This window comes from Pimephales promelas, chromosome 20, assembly GCF_988280905.1.
Source record: "Pimephales promelas chromosome 20, fPimPro1.hap1.1, whole genome shotgun sequence".
NCBI classification, from domain to species: domain Eukaryota; kingdom Metazoa; phylum Chordata; class Actinopteri; order Cypriniformes; family Leuciscidae; genus Pimephales; species Pimephales promelas.
Genome location: NC_142788.1, coordinates 28764358 through 28784722, shown reverse-complemented (window position 1 = coordinate 28784722; position 20365 = coordinate 28764358). Strand labels below are relative to the sequence as shown.

Genomic DNA, 20365 nt, shown 5'->3' with positions numbered 1-20365 from the left:
AATTTGTTATTTATTTATTAAATGAGCGATCGTTTCGCTTGATAAGACCCTTAATCATCGTCTGGAATAGTTTAAAGCCCTTTGAACAGTTTGTAGTTTGTACTGGACCTTGAGCCGTTTGGTCCCCATTGAAGTCCATTAAATGGAGAAAAATGCTGGAATGTTTTCATCAAAAACCTTAATTTCTTTTCGACTGACGAAAGAAAGACATGGACATCTTGGATGACATAAATTATCAGCAAAAGTTTTTTCAAAAGTGAACAACTCCTTTCAGTGATTCACATGATTCTTCAGAAATCATTCCAATATGATGATTTGATGCTCAAATATTTTTTGGATTCGTCGATCAGGGTCAGTTTATTATTTTTATCATTCGACTTATGAAGCATACATTATATTGCAGTTCCACGTTACCAGCCTGTAGATCAAACTGACACGTCATAGATGGTAACTTAAGGAACAAAGCCTTTTTTTACTTGCATTTATTTTGGATGCTGCATATGCTGTAAGATTGATCAAAAAAGACAGATGTGAATCAAAGACAAAATTTCAAAAGATGGAGTGCTTCTGTTCTCTTGTTCACTCTCTAAAGCATCTATGTTGGAGTCAGGCACTCAGGCAGGGGTTTGTGGGTAAGCCACAGTGTGGGGAGTTGATGGGCAATTATATTTTTCTGCCACACACACACACACACACACACACACACACAGTCAGGCAGCAGCTCTACACTGGAAACCCTGTCATTAGGAAACCACAGACTAGCGCGTGTGTGTGTGTGTGCACATCCCAGAAGACATTCCTCACATACTGTTTTTCTGGCGCATAATGCTTGAGAGGGTATGAGAAGGACAACATTTTATTAGTCGGTGCAAATTTTTATTTATACAGCATTACTAGCAGGGCTTGACATGAACTTTTTTTGTGGCTTGAGGTTTCCAAAGTTACTTGCCACTCAGCATTTTCACTGGCCACAATTTTGACATTGATACCATGGGGAAAGACCGCCATTTAGATATTTTTAATATTATCGCATAATTTGGCAGCAGGTATATTAGGCTCCTGTCACTTTAAGACCTGACGCACAGATCCATTATACTGTTACACATGCGTTTCTTTCTCAACTGTTTATGTTCACTTAAACATCACTGACTTTGTTAAATGTGTATTTTTTTACAACATTACATTGCACTCAGTGTATTATTTCAGGTGCCTTTATAAGACTACAACTGAAAAATGTATATATTGTATATAAAATGAAACCCACTAAAGTGTCTAGTAGAAGTACTGCATGAAATGGCAGGAATTCATGTCAATCTTGATTACTTGTTTTATAACATGGTTTTAATGCCTTTGTAGTGAATTTCACAGAGATTTTGTTTTTATTTGAGTATTTAAAGTCAGTACAGAAACTGTAGATACAGTATATGATAAAGGTAATTCAAAAACATTCAGAAGTGCAAAAATATAATTAGATTTTTTTAATGATTTTATTTGGCCAATTATCTAAAAAGTACATTTATTGTGTAATTTTATTTATTTTTTGTGAATTATTTACAGCTACTTCTAAATTAAATTGTTTTACAGCCATAATTGTAAACATTGAGATGTGTTATATTATGAACTGAAGTCAACTGAAGTATTTGACATAAATGGAAGATGATGAGTGCTTTTACAAAATATGCTTTGGAAAAATACACTTGGCGGCAGTTGAAATAAGTGTTTTCTGCGCACCAAGGCTGCGTTTATGTGATCAAAATCAGTATGAATTGTTATTACAATTAAAAATTGTGTTTCTATTCTGAGTGTGATCATTACTCCAGTCTTCAGTGTCACATGATCCTTCAGAAATCACTTTAATATGATGATTTGTTGCAGAAACATTTCTTATAATCAATGTTGAAAACAGTTGTGCTGCTTCATATTTTTGTAAAATGCATACAAAAATAAGTTTCGGCCACTAGAATACACACATTTTCTTTCATTCAGACTTGCACACACATGCACAGAAGATGTTAATCGATCCAGATGTTAGGTCAGGCGTTCTGAACAACAGAAGGTATAGCATCAGAAGAGAAGTTTTAAAGAACGAGCCATGTTAGAGCCATGTTAAGATTTGGTTTCATTCAGAAGCGAATGATATCTGAATAAACATCAATATTGTTAAAGTTCTGAGTTTTGGCCTCATGATTCTGATTTGATTAGGGATGTAAAACAGAGTGAAAGTAGGATTTAGGAGACATTCGGTTGTAAAATACCTTTCTGCTCCATGGGGAAAAATGACAACACTCAGTAGGGGAGGAGGACCGGGTGCTTTGGAACTACAACACACATAAACAAACACAAAAGATGGACATGAATATGAGGATGAACATGAACACATAAAGGTACACAATGAGGGAATTGTCTGGTGCAGGTACTTCTGCATGAATTTGTCATGTCAGTCTTATGCACACCCCTTACCGCTTCGTCTGAAGATTGTATTTAGGCTCACAAAATTCTCAAATTCTTAAAATCATAAACTTCTGTTGGTAAAAGCTTATTAACTGCAACAATCCAAAAGAAAAATCCCATAGCGTTTTAGTCAAGGGAAACGGTGATATACAAAAATATATCAGCACTCTATAGACCCAAAGCGATCAGCAATATGTTGTCACTTGTCATGACGATGAAAAACAAGTCAAGTAAACATGAACAAGATGGAATCATGTGTTTTCATCTGATGGTTAGATTACAGTGTGGTAAGTAAAGATACACATAATCCAACACAGCTGACCGAACGTCTGTTAGCAGCCTAAAACATCCTGAAAGAAATAGTGTTGTTATCATACTCTGTTAAACAAAGAAATGAAGGTTGTTTGTCCTCACGGCTGCACGGTTGGCTGCAAAAGAGGAGTTATTTTCATAATGACCGGCCTGGTATACATATAACGTCCTTACAGCACGACCTCCAGAGAGATGCTCCCTGCTTTCGGATCAGCTGGATCAAAATAAACATTAAATGATCATTCAATTAAAATGACCAAATGAACTGGCAACTTGGCTAATATAGTTATTTAGCCAGGTTGCATAGTTATTTATTATACCTGGCTTATATAGTAACCACAAGTGATCTGAGGGCGCGGGCGTTTTGTGGCTATGCTTACAAGAGGTAAAAACTATATAAATACTGTTCGTTTTCTCACACAAACTGCTCGTTTCGTGTCTTAGGCCATCAATGTGTACTTACATTTACGAGTCATTAAATCATGTTTAATTTGGACTTCTGTGCATGCTCTTTGAGGTGGTGACCATAGACCTCCATTATATGACTGACAGACAAGAACGGTTTGACCTAAAAATATCAAAATTTTAACTACTGCGGAAACAAAGACGCCCTTGAGGTAAGCTAAAACATACCAAAAATAAATTTCAAAGTGAACTATCCCTTTAAGACCAGCATTTTGACATTATTTTGTGTGTGTATTTGACTGTATAAGTGCGATAAGCTGTAAAAAAGAAAACAATTTAGTAGTGAGAGACGTCTTTATGTGAGTGTGAGGACAAAATCTGCGGGAATGAGTCAAATTATCCACAATACACGAAAACCCACCGAAATTAAGCACTGCAACACCAACAATGTTCATCCGGAGCAAATGAAACGAGCGAGAGAGGGGAGGCGGGTTTGTGTGTAATTCGCTGTCGGGAGAGACGAGAGAGAGAGAAAGCGCAGCTGTTATCGTGTATCTATGGAAAATGAGTATTGGAAGAGTTCTAGATATATTTCAGTATCTATATTTTTGACAAAAATTTGTATACTATATAGCCTATATATTTCAAACTGCCGAGGTGTAGTAGGAGGGACTGCGTTACACTCTTGAAATCTGCTCTGAAAGCAGGGTTCGGTAATGTTTCTGAGACCATTTTGGTATTATATGAAGGTGGATTGAAATAAGTATTTAATTTCAAAGTATTTCATACTTTGTCTCACATGTCTCACAATAAGCACTAAATAAGCATAGCAAATACTTTTTCACAAGGGTATACACATACACAAATAAAGGACAACAATGGTGGACTGATTGATCTAAAACAAAATATCTCCATGCAGTGCAGCGTGTCGGTTTAGCGTGACACACAGGCGTGCGTTTACCTGTGTTTGTGTTGTCTGAGTTTCTATGTCTCTCTCTGTCCTTTCCTAAACACACAGACACACTATCATTATCATGATCACACCGTCTACAAGCAGTCCCACTATAGACCGGGTCTGCAGTAACAGGCGGGCACATGTTTACCGTGGTCAGGTGTCTCTCTCTCTGCTGGCGTGTCCTGTGGGCGCGGGGCGACGGGTAACTGGGCATGATGGGCGGAGCCATGGAGATGGAGATGGTGACCCTCCGCTGCCTCTCGCTGACCTCCTGCCTCTGCTGCTGGTCTGATGATGTGCAGTTACACAAACACAAGGCAAATCCATCCGTCATTTATATCAACAAGAGGAATAATAATGTCTGGAACACAGATAGTGAGGTATATATACTCTGAAGTGTAATACTAAGAGTTAGGAGTTTGTTCAAATGAGCAATAAAATAACAGTGATACTTGCAACACAAGCACCACTAGTAATTACAAATAGAAATGAAATCCTAATTCACACGTTTGAAATAATCATGATGTTTGGCATTTGTCCTTTTCAGTTGTTTTAAAGGTGCATTGTGTAATATTTAGGAGGATCTGTTGACAGAAATGCAATATAATGCACATACCTGTTTTCAGTGGTGTATAAAGACCTTACATAATGAACCGTTATGTTTTTATACCTTAGAATGAGCCATTTCTATCTATACACCACGGGTCCACATTCATTGAAATGCGGCGTCATGTTTCTACGGGAGCCCTAAACGAACAAACGCTATGTTGAAGAAGCTAGCTAAAGTCAGCGGAGAAAACACTGACACAATGATGAACAAGTAACAATAACATATCATTTTACTGAATAATTAAGTTAACCTAATTTCTTAATTTATCTTTGTAAAGAAACCTCGTTGTTTAACATCTTTTCCTGTCGGCCACCGTATGTAACTTCGGTTGGGCTGCAATTCGCCACCTCACCACTAGATGTCGCACACTGCACCTTTAACTTTGCTCTTTTTATTGATACTAGTGCAATGCCCGTGCAAAATAAGTTTTTGTGTGTTTTTAGTAATTGTTGGTTTGGTATGTTTGAGTTGCTTAATAGCCTAGGCCACTATTACACAGGAGTTTAAACTCTGAGAAAATTATAACGTTAAGCGCACCAGAATATAATTTTCAGGATTAAACAGCTGACTTATAGATTCAGTTAAATCGCTACTTTTTCAAAAGTGAATCGATACATATTTAAAAACTAATCGCTACTTTTTCAAAAATTATTTTCAAGAAAATATTAGTTGCCTTCGAAAAGTTTAAGTACTAAAATTACTAAAACTGAAATAAAATAAATTACATATACACAAATACTTAGAAAAACTAATACAAATTACAAGATCACTTAATAAAATTACAATAACTTTAACTAAAATTAAAACTAAAAATACTATCTTGTTAAAGTTATGTTAACCTAAACTTAAACAACTATTAATAACATACTTTTTAAAAATTGAAATACAGCTGAAATCAAATAATATATATAAATATTCGATGGAAAACTTAACCAAAAATTTTAAATGCTGCCTTGGCTAGTAATTGAAAAAAAAAAAAAAAAAAACAGTTAAAAAAAAAAGCACTAAAATTAGTAAAACTAAAACTGAAACAAACTAAAAATTCAATCTACATAGAGATACTTCAAAATAAACTTAAAACGAAAAATTCTAAATATTTACAAATACTATACTATATAAATGTTTGTAAACTGGGACGTTTCCATCTTCCTCCACTAGAGGGCGGTCGGTGTCTGAATGGAGTATTATGAATGACCCAAACAACTTTGCTTAGATGAGATGTGATTGAGAAGGTGTTCTCAGGATGAAGGAATAAATATGAGGATTGATCATGGAGCGGTAGTGATTAGTAAAGGTCTCTAACCTCTGTACAGCGCCCGCAGGCTCTGCTTGGCATGTCGATGCAGCTCTTGGACGCAGGCGGGCCGGGTCGAGGGCAGGAACACGTTCCTCTGCAGGAGCCAAGGGGCCTGGTAGTGTCCACTCAGCTTACTCTCAACGTCCAGATTAGACAGTGCTGCAGAGAGAACCACAAACAAAGACATCATTCACACATTAGTGGCCATATGTTTATGTTGACAGTAACATACTGCATTAATTTGAGGGTGTTTACAACTTAATTACCGTAAAAAAGGCCGGAAAAGGGAAATACAAGGTAGCTTCCTTTTTAAAAATGTCATTTCTGTACCTCCACTATATTGTTAGATGGGCTTCATTACACATTCTCTTGACTTTATAAGATTCCCAGAGACAGTCAGTCACGCTGTAAAAAATAATCCTGTAAAAAACCGTAAACTACTGGCAGCTGTGGTTGCCAGCATCATACCGTAACTATATGGTGTGTTACTGTTTTTGTGTTCGAGCATACAGCTGTTAAATTAACGTGTTATACTGTAGCTGACAATACAGTATTTAACTGTTTACTTTCAAAAACAGTAACACACCGTATTTTTACAGGATGATGCTGGCAACCACAGCTGCCATTGTTTACCGTTTTTTTTTTTTTTTACAGGATTATTTTGCACTGATTGAGAGCTTTAACTCTTAACATTGCTTATAAACCTGCTCTAATCACTTCCTCAAACACTCTCAGAGAAGCTACAACCGGTGTGAAGTGCAAATAACCTCAAATACCCAAACAATGCTGCGATCTGCCAGTGGCTAATGGATCAGTGTGTGAGAAACAAAAGGATTTAATGGAGCCAAACACCCTCATTCATGAGCCTAAAGCAAACATAAGCAGGCTACAGTGGCACAGCGTATTTCAAACTAGATCTGCACCTAAAATCAGATCTACTTTGTGCAATATCACACATGATAATATCACATTCATATGCACACATTCATCCTATGTAGAATTTTTTTAAGCACTTGCAAAGTACAAAATAAGTACCTATACTCAAGAGTATGCCATTGCAGACGCAGCCCATAACTATAGTATTGGGATGCAGATCCGATCCCGTTAGGCCTGGCTGGTAAAGGCCATACGGGGGCTAAAACCATCTCTCTTTCCATTGACAGACATTCAAAATGAGCTGATTCAGACTAAACCATTTGTATGAAATGTATAAATCACAAATATTATAATATTACTTAATTCTTGTTCGCATGCTCATAAAAACAGGAAATAGACATAATAGATATTTTTCATGCAAACACATGAGCTCCTCAGTTCTGAATAGACACAGAGGGTCTGTGTGACTGGGATGCTGCCGGCAGTGTTGGCTGTAATCCGAGTGAATAGACGTTCAGCTCCTCTATATGAGACGTTCCTGTCACCAGCATTAATGCAGAGCAATCTAGGTCACAAACTCAATAGAGCACAACTCTGTATCTGTTATCTCTGTGTGTGTGTGTGTCCTATGTCTGACACGCAAACACACATATTTTGCACAGCAAAATTACGTCATGATGCAAATAACAATAAAATGTGCTTTCTATAGTCTACAAGGGTCAATTTTGTTAATATTAATAATAAAGTAAAATTTGCTTTGCAACAATCTATGGTGATATTGCATAAACTAAAAATTTCCTTTTTTAATAAAAACATATTTACTTGGCAGAGGAACATTTACATTCAAATGTATGCATTTTCTCAATGTTTTATTTATTTATTTTTTATTTATTTATTTTATTTATGTATTTTATTTATTTTTTAAATGGGTTAAGTTTCATGTCTCATCAGTTTTATTTATTATATGTCATCATTTTCAACATGGATAACAATCAGAAATGTTTCTCGAGCATCAAATCATCATATTAGAGTGATTTCTGAAGGATCATGCGACACAGAAGACTGGAGTAATGATGCTGAAAATTCAGCTTTGATCACAGGAATAAATTATATTTCATAATATATTGACTTTGAAAACTGTTCTTTTCATTTTTAATAATATTTCACAATTTGGTCAAATAAATGCCGCCTTGGTGAGCATAAGAGACCTCTATCAAAAACATTAAAAACTGTTCTGATCCCCAACTTTCAAACAGTAAGATTAAGAGCAATTTTCACTATTTAAAAGTTTGTCCCCAAATTATGTTTAAACATACTGTTTATTATCCCAAAAATAAATAATTAAAATCTTTAAAGATGATCCACTGCTACAGAATCATGCAGAGTGATCTTGACATGACCAGAGCCCTCTTCCGAGATAATGCATCATGGACCTTGTGTTTACCAGACGAAAGGCGTCTGCATTTCCGGGCCGTTCCTGCTCTGTGTCGTCCTGGATTTGTCTTTCAGCTGTTCTGCAGACCACCTCTGCCATCCCATACCCCGCTCTCCTTTGTAGTTATGCCAGATTATTCCTCTCATTTCTGATTTCTCCCATCTGGGACTAGATTCAAAGGTTTCATTTCAGGAGAGTATCTGTCTGGAAGCGAGCAGGACCGGTGTCCTGGGCCAGTTCCGAGTCTGGATCAAAGACTTTTCACATGTGAAGATGAACCGGGCCTTAGATGTAATAGCTGCCTTTCACTCTGAAAAATAACACTTCCAAAATCCGATTTCACAGCATTATGTCAGGAGAAGCTGTGGTTCAGAGAAAGAGGAACTTAAAGGGATACTTCACCTCTGGAAAGATGAATGTGTATTTAAAATGGGTAATTTATGTAGAAGAAATGTGTTTTTTTTTTGTGTGTTTTTTTAATTTGGAGCTTTCTAGCCTGAGAAAAGACAGAAAATGTATTTTTGGCTTATGCGGATGAAAGACAACAACTCCCAGAATGCACTTGCTTCACTGCCCTAGGAGGCCACGCCTACCGGTAACAGAGCGCAGTAAATAAACAACACGTCTAGGCTACTAGTGAGTCTCCATGATGCGACTGCAGCTGAATCCCGGTCATCGACGGCCGGACATGTCCGGGAAAAAGAGGATGGTAACCCCTAAAGTTACTACTCAGCTTTCTCCACAGAACAAGAGCCTGCTAGCTTAGCTTCCAAAAAAAGATGGCCGACACTATGTGTTCATTCTGTGAGTGAGATCACCCTCTATGGGCGGGTTGAGAACATGCGGGACAGACCCGACTACCGACTGTAGTTTTTAGCCTTTGGACAAAAAGTCCTCTGATGACACAAAATGACGATTTTTGCATCATCGGACGATTTTTTCCAGACAAAACCGACGTCTGTCTAACTCATAGCATGAAACGCACTGATGACGTGTGATGTCTGTGCGAGCGAGCAGGTGCGCAGAGGTATGGAAATACATCCATTGACAGGCAGGTAGGGTAATAAATATAAATGTAGACAATAAATTTACATATAAATACATTTAGCTTATTGATTGGTTTGTGAAGTGACTTTTAGCCCGCATAACAAAAAATGTTATCCCTGCCTTTAATAGTGCGGACAGTCTGCTTGAAAAGACCTGATTTGAGAGAAAAAATCCGATTTGCCTGCATTTTAAACAGCCTTAGTGTGATGGGAAGCATTAGGAAGGTTTAAAGTAGGGTTTCCAAGTGTGACCCCCGCTGAGGACTGAACTCTTGCCCTTCTCAGTTCCCTTTACTCACACAGACACGGCTCCAGTCAACCATGGGGATGTAGCATAGCATCGCAGCCCATCAACTCACAATCAACATGAAAACCACAGAATCACGCCATGCAACTAAACACAAAAAAATGTCCACACAACAACAGTTAGGTGCCATGGCAATTGGTCATCAATCTCTGAGAAAGTTTATATATATGTAAATCTAATATACTCTAATATATGAATCTAATAATCTATAAGTGAAAATTTAAAGTTTTATGCTATAAAGAAAAAAAATTATATAATTTGCAAAAAACATTGTTGAATTTATCACATTATATAATAGGTGATTGCCCTTTAGGTAAATGTAATAAATAACAATAAAATAGAGGTTGAATATAAAATATTTTTTTTTGTAAAGAAATAAATACATTAAATTAATACAAATTAAAACAATGATTCTATAAAGTTAAAAATACTAGATATTTATATTTAAAATAATATAATATATATGTAAAATTATATATGTACTAATATATAATGCAATATTTCTATATATATTTAAAATAAATTAAAATCCAAAATGAATGTTTGCATGTTTTTGTGGTGAAAATACTTGGTGTGAATATTCCTTTAAACTAAAATAGAATCTACAAACAGAATATTTAGTTACGTTTGGTACTATGGGTGGGGTCAAATGGGGACATTGCATAAATAATAAAGTGCATTATTGAATGCATTATTAAAAACTAATGACAATGGTGAATTTGACCCAGAAGCATTTGTATGAAATCCATTAGTACCATTATAGTAACAGTAGGGATCTCACACCTTAACCTACACATTCTGAAAAGACAAAGCCATGTTGATTCTTATTCTAAGACTTACAGGCAAGACTTATTTTTTTAGGCAAGCAATAGCCTACAAGATCCTCAAGCATATCTCAAGCTCAGTCAGTCGGTTGATTCAAGACAGGGTAGTTGTGTGGAAGGGGGGCTGGGATATCTCTCCTTATAGAGCTGTTTGGTTTTTAGTTGTTTAGCAGCATGGGGTAAAGAGCAACCCAGCAGTGATCTCTAACTGGAATAACAACTCTTTCTTTCTATCCCTCCACAGTCCGAACACCTCAGAGAAAGAAGGGCATTTGTCTACATGGGTCTCTTCAGCAGCTGTTGCACCTAATTGATAAACACCCTAAAGTGTTTCCACACTAAACTGAGAAAAAGAAACAACAGGGGTTTCCACACTTTTGAAAACAGGAGTGCAAAGTTAATTCAAAAGAGTCCCTCTCTGTACATTATCTAGTGATCATAGCAGCAGTTATTCATTATAGAGATGAACATTAACTAATCCATTAATTCATTTTAAGGAATCAAGCGTTAAACAAAACAAGAAAATGTGCAAATAGCCTAAACCACTAACAGGCACAATTAAGTCTTGGTGAAATCCCCCTCGTCCACACAAATCAGAGAACTACTTAAATGTGGTAAAAACGGGTCATCTCCAATGCCTCTGTTCCACAATGACACAAGTAAACAATTCCCAAAAACAATAGAGATGGTTTGTGGAGACCGCTTGTCTACTGATTGTATCATCTGAGATAAGCCAACAGGCTTATTCTGGCATGAAAAGTGGAGATGGGAAGCAGGACAGACTTTATCATTGAACCTTTTCCTTTCCAGGTCCTGTTCCCTGTTTTCTTAGCTATCTTTCCAAAGTCAGTGCTATTCTTCAATCATCAATGCTATCTGCAGATTAAACATGTAAAATGGCATTTTTTTAACAGCACAGTTGGAAAGCCAAAGCCGAAATTGGAGGCCTTGGCGCCAAATCATTGCAGATATTCTAAAACCTCAAACATTCAAATTGAATTGATACTTTACGACAGAACATTCTGTGTGAACATTTCATAGTTACAGTGTTGGATTTCATCCGAACTCTTTTATTGTAAAAATCAAGGGTGCAGAATCTAGACTTTGGCCCTGTAAACTAAATTGAGCCCAATTTTATGCAAATGTACTATGGCATGCAATACAGTAACTCCAAATGAGAATGCAAAGAATGGTGCGATCATTTAAATGCAAGTAAATATACATTATAATGTAAAGTATGAAAAACTGCATATTCAATTACATAGAGTTGGCCATACCAATATATCATGCATCCCTACAAACTACTTGCGAGAAAAAGCATAGTGACACCCAGCTATTTTAACTGCTGTCAGTGTGAATGTACTTTAAGGTTGTCCTGTTTCCCAAGCTCAAACCCACCATCTTCAGTCTACAATCACCCTCTAATCACCAGCCACTGGTTGAGCCAAACCCCGACCACTGGCATTCTCCAATCCAAACACACACACACACACACACACACACCTTCTGACGTGGGAAAGTCTAGCCCTCCAAATGTTAGCCATTCGTTCCAATGACACCACGCCTCACTGAAGACCACCTTCCCTCCCCACAGGTCACAGCACATTTGGTATTACCACAAGTCAAAAGTTTGGTTTAGCCTAAATAGTGTGTCAATCTGGCAAATCTTTCAGGTACACAACATCACAACCATACAACGCGGTTAATAAGTCCATTGGGTCACCAAAGAAGCGAAGTAATGCACATTTCACACTGTAAAAATGATGCAAAAGTAGACTTAGTAACATTCAAATGACATGAGTTCACTTAAGTCAGAGTTTCTAGGCTATACATCAAATTACATCCAGGGATAAGATTGCAAACGGAATTTGAGAGTTATGGGTCAACTCCAAATCAATAGACAGCCATAAAAAGCTACAAAGTGTAGCATTCAAGATGTCACAATGACAGGAGACATCTACCGTACCTTTAGACCTCAGCGGCACGCAGCATCCGAGAGCCATTACTGTGGTGGACTGTCTCAGCCGAGATGGTCAGCAAGGGATGAGTGTGTCTCTATCTTCCTCCTTGATTTTTTCTCATGTTTTCATTAGCTTTTCTGCTTCAGCCCCCTGGGGCTTGTTCATCACCCCATGGAATAACAGCACACTTCTTTCTCTCCCTCTCTCTCTGACTGACTGAGGCCTCAGGCTACTTTCAACTCAGCTTTGCTGCAACATCTGCCACCCCCCCAATCTCCAGCCTTTTACCCTAGATATCCTCTACCCCCTATTGCTGGTGCACATGGTTCAGTCCGGCCACTTGGGCCACTGTAATCCTGTTATGCTTCATAGAGCAGTCCAAAGGAAGGAAGCACAGGGTCACTAATCCACACCACTCCTGGTGGGACCCTGGCCAGTTAATGCAGCTAGTTGCACAGACTCATGTATGCATGATCGATTCACACTAATCAGCAATTCAAGGCAACTTAAAAATCGACATCAAAGAGGTTTAATATGCAGAAACAAAGCATGAAAACACTAGGTGCCCTTTCAAAACTTTCTGTTTGACTGGACGGTCTGATATGTCAACTTCTGGCTCAACCAAAATTGTGTGTTTGAGGGCGTTATTACCGGTTTGTCCAGATAATTATAGACAGAGGTATTTGGGAAACCTGGGACGCCATCAGTCTTGTGATTTATTTAGTAGCACAGTAATTTCAGACTTCCATTGCTCTTTGTTAGTGGAGCTGGAAGACCATAGTAAGTTTGTTAAAGGTTAAAGGTCTGTAACTTTTTCTTGGGCACTAGACACAGTATAATAGCTACATCCTGTCTATTGACAAATAGTCCAATACTGTCAATGAGGCTACAATTAAACGACCCATAAAACAAGGACTTGTGCTCTAAGATCCTCAGTACAAGAAACCAGTATGCAAGTTACAACCTATTGTTTTCAGAGCCAAAGTTGAAATGGCTCAGTTACTACAATAAATGGGTTGTCTTTACTGTGAGTTGCGGCTAGTGTACTAACAGACTTGCATATGTGTCTGTCTATGTGTGTGTGTGTGTTATGTTAGCTGGTACACTAATCACCACTGTGTCATGGTGGTGTAGAAGAGTCAGATGGTAAACTACAGATCAGCTCTTTAACCTGGTCAATAACAGAGGGGAATAAACTCAAATAACATCTCCTTAGCGTCTCAATTGTTTCTCATACAGCAGTGGGCTTAAATCGGGAGCAAATGGAGACTATTTCCTGATACCCTTGGGCACTAATCTCACATGTGTAGTTTTGAGTGCCAGAATACATCTAAACAATGTCTCAAACTCAAATGAGCATCGTCTGCAATAGAAAGCCAGACATTGAATATTAATCGTTAAAAAAGCTAAACAATCCAAATGAACTGCACAGCCATATTCGATTATGCCTAAACAAATTTAATTTTAGAAAAAAACATCTGAGACAAAGTAAAAACTTTGTTTTAAGTGCAACCTTTGAGCAATGACATTTCCCTTTGGAGGTTCTCATTTGCATAAGTATTGCTGACTAAATAAGAGGAGATTTCATATGCAAGGCTTTGAGACATGTCTCAAAAAGACAAGGACACTTATTCTGTGTTGATTACAAACACAATCATAGACGAAGGGAGCAACAGAGAGAAAGAGCGAGAGAGAGAGAGAGAGAGAGAGCGAGAGAGAGAGAGAGATACCCGCCTCCATCTTAATCTCCTCTAATCCGACCCACTCTCAGCCTCTGCTGACCTTGGCGCCACCATGACCAAATGCTGAAGTGAGACCACAAGAACAGTGTTTAAACACACAAAGCTGTTAACACCTGAGACAAGAGAGGTGGATGTGTGTTTATAGTAGTTAAAAATTCTGTGCATTAGCATAAAACACCTTTACAGCACTTCACAACATTGCATTTTGGTTGCAGACAGGTTACACTGCAAACATTCTATAAACCACACCATAAAAAAAGTCACTTATGCTCACCAGTGGCATTTATTTGATCAGAAAAATCAGCAATATTGTGAAATATTATTGCAAGTTAAAATCACTGTTCTCTATGTGAATATATTTTAAAATGTAATTTATTCCTGTGATCAAAGCTGAATTTTCAGCATCATTGCTCCAGTCTTCCAGTCACATGATCCTTCAGAAATCACTGTAATATGCTGATTTGATGCTCATGAAACACTTCGGACTGTTATTAGTTAGTTGTGTATATACCGATGTGCAGTTTAATATTTTTGTGGAAACTGATTTTTTATTTTTGAGATTCTTTGATGAATAGAAAGTTCAGAAGAACAGCATTTATTTGAAAAATAAATTAAAATGATCTTTTTTGTATGTCTTTATTGACACTTCTGATCAATTTAATGTGTTCTTGCTGAATACAATAATTATACTTCTTACCAAAACAAAAACAAAAAAACACAAACACCAAATAAAACAGTTTGGAAACGTTATGATAAAAGTTTTCAAATCTGAAAGGTTTTCTGTAGATAGCCTCAATATTTAAAAACAAAAACACAATGTTCCTTATTTATATCTCTAAAATACATTTAATGTTATTGATAAACACTTTAGTTTTTAAAGAACGAGGCAAAAATATTTTGATGATGCTGAATGTAGGACGAGGTTGGATGTGATAGTGTGCTTCATAAAACATTCAAAAGAAATGTTCTAACAACACCAAAGCAATGTTTCTGCAAAGTTATGAAAACACTTTTAAAACAATATCAGTCATATTAAGTATGTAGGATCTTTTATCACAACCTTTTCCCAACTACAATAAAGCTGTGCTATAGCTATAGGTATTACATTTAGTGTTCCTTTCCAATATGCTCATAAATGATTCATCTGCACTGAATGCGAGGACACAATGAGTGGGGAGGAGCTTTAGTCTCAGACAAAAATAACACGTCTAATAAATCAGCTATAATTTGGCTGGGTTACCCTTAGTCTGAAACGAAGCCAAGGGCGCGCACACACACACACACAACATCAGTGAGACATAAGGCTGTTGGGTCAGTGGGTCTCTTATGAGTGCTAATTCATCACTGTTACCAAAGTGTGATTAACTTTTCAACAGTGACACTTAAGAGTGTGCTAAAGTCAGCATGCTTATATTTAGCTGGACATTTGCACACTTGCAGGATATAGCCGTAGTGTTTTTATGTTTTATTATATTGAAAATCTCCACTATGATCTCAGCACAGGAAGAAAAGCTTTCCCTCTAATTCTGTCTGTCTTTCTTTCTCCTGATCTTTGGCTCCTTCCTCTGTGATGAAACTCTTTGATCAGGTCTCAGTAGGTGGAGCTCATAGATCATCCAGGAATGTGATTGTAGGTTTTATTAAGCCTGCGTCTGCCACCCGCTTCCTTGACCGCTACAGCCGCCACTGCCCCGCAGGTACAACCACACTCGTCACCATTCCCCGGCTTTCAGTTATTGCTTTCTTAAAGGGATAGTTCACCCCAAAAGGAAAATTCTGTCATCACTTACTCACCCTCCTCAAGTTGTTCCAAACCTTAATGTAGTTTCTTTTTTTCTTCCAAAAACAAAAGATATTTTGAATAATGTTGGGAAACGTCAATGGCGTCTGGTTACCAACATTCTTCAAAATATCTTTTTTTGTGTTCCGTAGAAGAAAGAAACTCATAGAGGTTTGGAACAACTTGAGGGCGAGTAAATGATGACATAATTTTTATTTGGGGGTGAACTATCCCTTTAAGACAACAACATTTATTTAGAATTAAAAAATAAACCAAAAGAAAATATGACAGGTTTGTAAGATAACAAGATTTTTGATGCAAGTAAATTTATGTATGCTGTTTTTTAGTATGCATTAGGACAGTAAGATTTCAAACACTACTGTTGCCACATGACCTCTGATAAAAAAAAGGTTATTTTAGCCTATATACATTTTTTGCCAATATTAATGTATAGAAAATGTGTGTAGTGTGTAATTTTAGTGAAACCTGAATTTTCAGCATCATTGCTGCAGCCTTCAGTGTCACATGATAATATGATGATTTTCTGAAATATGTATGTATATATACAGTATAAAACTTATATTTTGGAAAATGTATATATTTATATATATATATATATATATATATATATATATGTATATATATGAAGAGTTCAGATGCAAAAGCCTCTAAGTGCCATTTGAAATTTTCTTCTAGAATGATCATTTTTATCAAGCTTGTATATTTAAATTCAGTAATTTCACTTAAATGACAATTAATAGGTAATCTTCATTGCCATTTAAGTGAAATTACTCCGGGACGCCCGTACCGAATCATTAAAGAATCAAGTGATGTGGTTTAAAGACCTTCCCTTTCCAAACCAGAGCCTGTAAGACAGCAAACTGAACTTTGACAGAAATAAACTTCATTAGACATTTCGGCCAGAACAGTCAAAGCGCATCAGCATCAACTTGTTTTGATATGCGTCTTTTACCACCGTGAAAGTCAATTAAAAATGTGGTATTTTAGAAAGTGGTGTCTCTATATTTAAAATGGCTATAATTAAGAAGTCTGTTTGCATTTTTTTTTTCCTTATTTTAATATTCTCATTTCAAGAATATACATTTCTATACAACGACTTACTGCATTTACAGTTCTCTTGCAAAATTCACCAATAGATGTCAAACACTACGGCAAGGTCGTGGTTGTTTCCTTGAAGTCACTTGAATGCGTCTGACAAATGCATAAATGTAAAAAAAAAAAAAAAAAAAAAAAATTCAACAACTATATTCAAGTGTGAGGTTCTTCAATGCAGAATAGGTCTGTTTTTCCAAGTTATTGAATGCATTTACAACGACAATGCACTGTGACGTCTCAAATTAACTGCATACCTCCTGCAATTTGGCTATTAAATGAGACTACTTCAGTAATTTTCAGATTTATTTAGTTAAATACTTAATTTGACTGATTACATATAATTGCTTTTACAGAGGTGAAAATTGGCCTATTTGATGAGCTTTAAAAAAAATCCAGGAAAGGAATATTCTAGGCTAAATGTGTTCAAAATACACATGTGTGTGTGTGTTTATATATATATATATATATATATATATATGCATTCGAAAAATCTAAGAATCCAGAATCATTTCTTGATTCACAATGCATCGATTTATTGTCCCAGCCCTAAAATTGGTATCGGCCAACATATTCATTTTTAATGTTATCGAATCGATAAGAAAATTTAGCCGATAAACTGTATTAAAGCCAATTAATAATGGATTATTTCCTTCAGATGCGCACTGTTCACCATGATGGTTTTGAATTGCTGAATAAAGGAAAATATAGCAAAGTTCAACATCTGTCATATGCTACATACAAAAATTATAATAAGTTGTGTGCTTGAGTCATTTTAAGGTGAGATGTGTTTTTGTAATCAGGCAATCCAAAATTCGGATTTAGATTTATCAGCCAATATATCAGTTATCGGCTTTCAAATATGAAGAGTTATCGGTATCTGCCAATATTTTCATATCGGTGCCACCCTGGAATATGTCTATTTAAAGTTTGTATTATTTTTTAACTTCAGTTTTAGTTATTTCACTGCATCAATTTTTGTTTCCTAGTAAAAATAATATAACATCATAAACTACATTTTTATGGTTTTAGTTTTATTATATTACTGTAATAACCCTGTTATCAGGATGTTGCTATGCGGTTGCTAGGTGGTCTTCTCTGTGACATTCTGGTCAATGTTATTTCATGACACTCATTCTTTCATCTGTCAGGCAAAACTCAGTCCGATGGTCTGTTTGACGGGGTCTGGTCTCTGTAACTATAGCAGCTCAAGCTCAGATCCGGATCTAAGGAGCACAAACCCAAACTCATCAAGAAGCTCATATCCAGCAGCCCATGGGAACATGTTCCTAAACCTAAGATCACTGCTTCTATGTCTTTAAAACTCCCTGAAAACAGTAGGTCCGCTGGATGCTTTCATTTTCTAAGCAAAAAAACAACATAAATCCTTTCCAAAGTCACAAATCAGCAGAAAGCGACTCGAGACCAGACCCTCGGAGCAGCTGTCTAATTTCAGAAGTGAACGCAAACCCCAGAGTCCCTGAGAAAAACATCTTGAAATGCCGACGGAAGAGCAGAGCAGTGTTCGGCGAAGTTTAGCCAGGACTTTTGTTTAGCCAGCTGTGATGTATTACTCTGCCCTGTGCTTTACATGAATATTTTCATGACTGCACTTCCCTAGTACTATTGCTCATACTGCACTTACGGTTAGTGATGATGTGACCAAACACCTGACACCAATTGAACTTAGCCATGTTGACCCGTGTCATGTGCATTAGTAAATGTAAATACTTCTTCACCACACTGATTTAGCAGTGAATCAAATAAAATACCACGCCATCATAAAGGCATTTTCTGTCTTCAATACAGGAGATGTAATGCCCTCTAGTGGTGTTTAAGGTAACACCAGATACTAAACTTCACAGAATCTCCACAGCCAGGTAAAGAACAATATCGCAAACTGTATCTGAAAACAAGTTAGTAATGGTTATTGTAGATAAAGTATTAAAAAATTATATGCCACTTGCAATAGTTGTGCTCACAATGACCAGAGGAGAACTGAACCTGGTTTCTCCCAAGGTTTTTCTCCCCATTCTGTCATCTGATGGCCCAATTTATAGGTCAAATAGTTTGGGAACCCATTCAGTCTTCCCTTATGCTGTGCTATACTCACTGTACCTTTAAGAAATGTTTTTATTTCACAATGCGTCTGTTTCCCGCAGTCATTCTTGCGAGCTCTGGGTCAAAACACACGCATGAACACATTGGACCTCCCACCGGCCATTTATCTGTAGTGCCCGGGGTCACAGACATCACCACCTACTTTCACAGACTCGACCTTTGACCCCCCAGCCACCTCATTACAGCGCTCCTAACAGACCCAGAGGTCTCTGATCTGACTCAAGGGGAAAGGTCAACTACTGGCCATGGAGATTTTCCTGTAATTAGGCTCAACGCTGGAGACCCTTTTGAATTCAACTAAGCAAAGGTCGAGTTTCATCCAATCACCATTAAGCTCATCACCACCTGAATACCTCATTCAGCCAAACAAGGGTGTGGTGGGGGGGTAACCACCCAAAATAGGAGCAATTCAAAGAAGGAAAGAGCAAGAGTTCAGTATATATATCATAAAGAGCCATTAAAGCTCAATTACAAGTCAGAGCACAAATTATTTGGGAGTTCTGATATATTAAAAATATATTTAAAAACAAAATGAGACTCATTAGGCATGAATCAATGTGGTTTTAATGTGGACAGTACTTTTATGAAAATGTTTCATTGAATCTGTCATTACTTTTTCATTTTTGTGCTAGTAACGTAATCTCAGAAACAGGGGCTGTGTCTGAAATCTCAACTCAAACTACAACTCCCTACCCCCTATGTATAATCAGCGCAATGCATGATGGTATGTAGGGCTTAGATTAGTGACCATCGGTTGTACACTACTTTTCAAAATGCATTCTGGGATACATTGAGTGGACTATATAGGGTATAATAATCATCACTATACATTGTTATGCGTTCGCTCTTGCTGATTGGATTGGAAACACGAATTGGCGTGTCAAACATACGCCATTTCATGTGATCAGTGTCAAAATGAACAAATCTTTTTACGAGTCATTTAGTCAACGAACGAAATGATTCGAAAAAAGATTTGAGAGTCGAGAGGAGAGTCACGAACTCGCGTCATAGAACAGAGCAAGGCGAACATTTGTGCTTATAAAACTTAAAGTTTTTTATTTATTTATTAAATGAGCGATCGTTTTGCTTGATAAGACCCTTATTCATCGTCTGGAATCGTTTAAAGCCCT

General features: G+C 36.9%; 1 protein-coding gene across 7 annotated transcripts in view; it reads right to left on the bottom strand.

Annotated features, from left to right (window-relative positions):
- Positions 1 to 20365, bottom strand: part of nhsa (Nance-Horan syndrome a (congenital cataracts and dental anomalies)) — a 102620-nt gene that overhangs the window by 12673 nt on the left and 69582 nt on the right. For 2 of the 7 annotated variants that reach the window (XM_089124666.1, XM_039652205.2), the window contains exons 2-5: positions 6037 to 6189; positions 4272 to 4411; positions 4130 to 4174; positions 2256 to 2318 (exon numbers count right to left, since the gene is read on the bottom strand). In XM_089124666.1, the coding sequence (XP_088980792.1) occupies positions 2256 to 2318; positions 4130 to 4174; positions 4272 to 4411; positions 6037 to 6189 (401 nt within the window). Of the gene's footprint in view, positions 1 to 2255; positions 2319 to 4129; positions 4175 to 4271; positions 4412 to 6036; positions 6190 to 12484; positions 12653 to 20365 lie in introns of those variants that run through there. The other 5 variants (XM_089124667.1, XM_039652206.2, XM_089124669.1 and 2 more) reach the window with 4 other exon arrangements.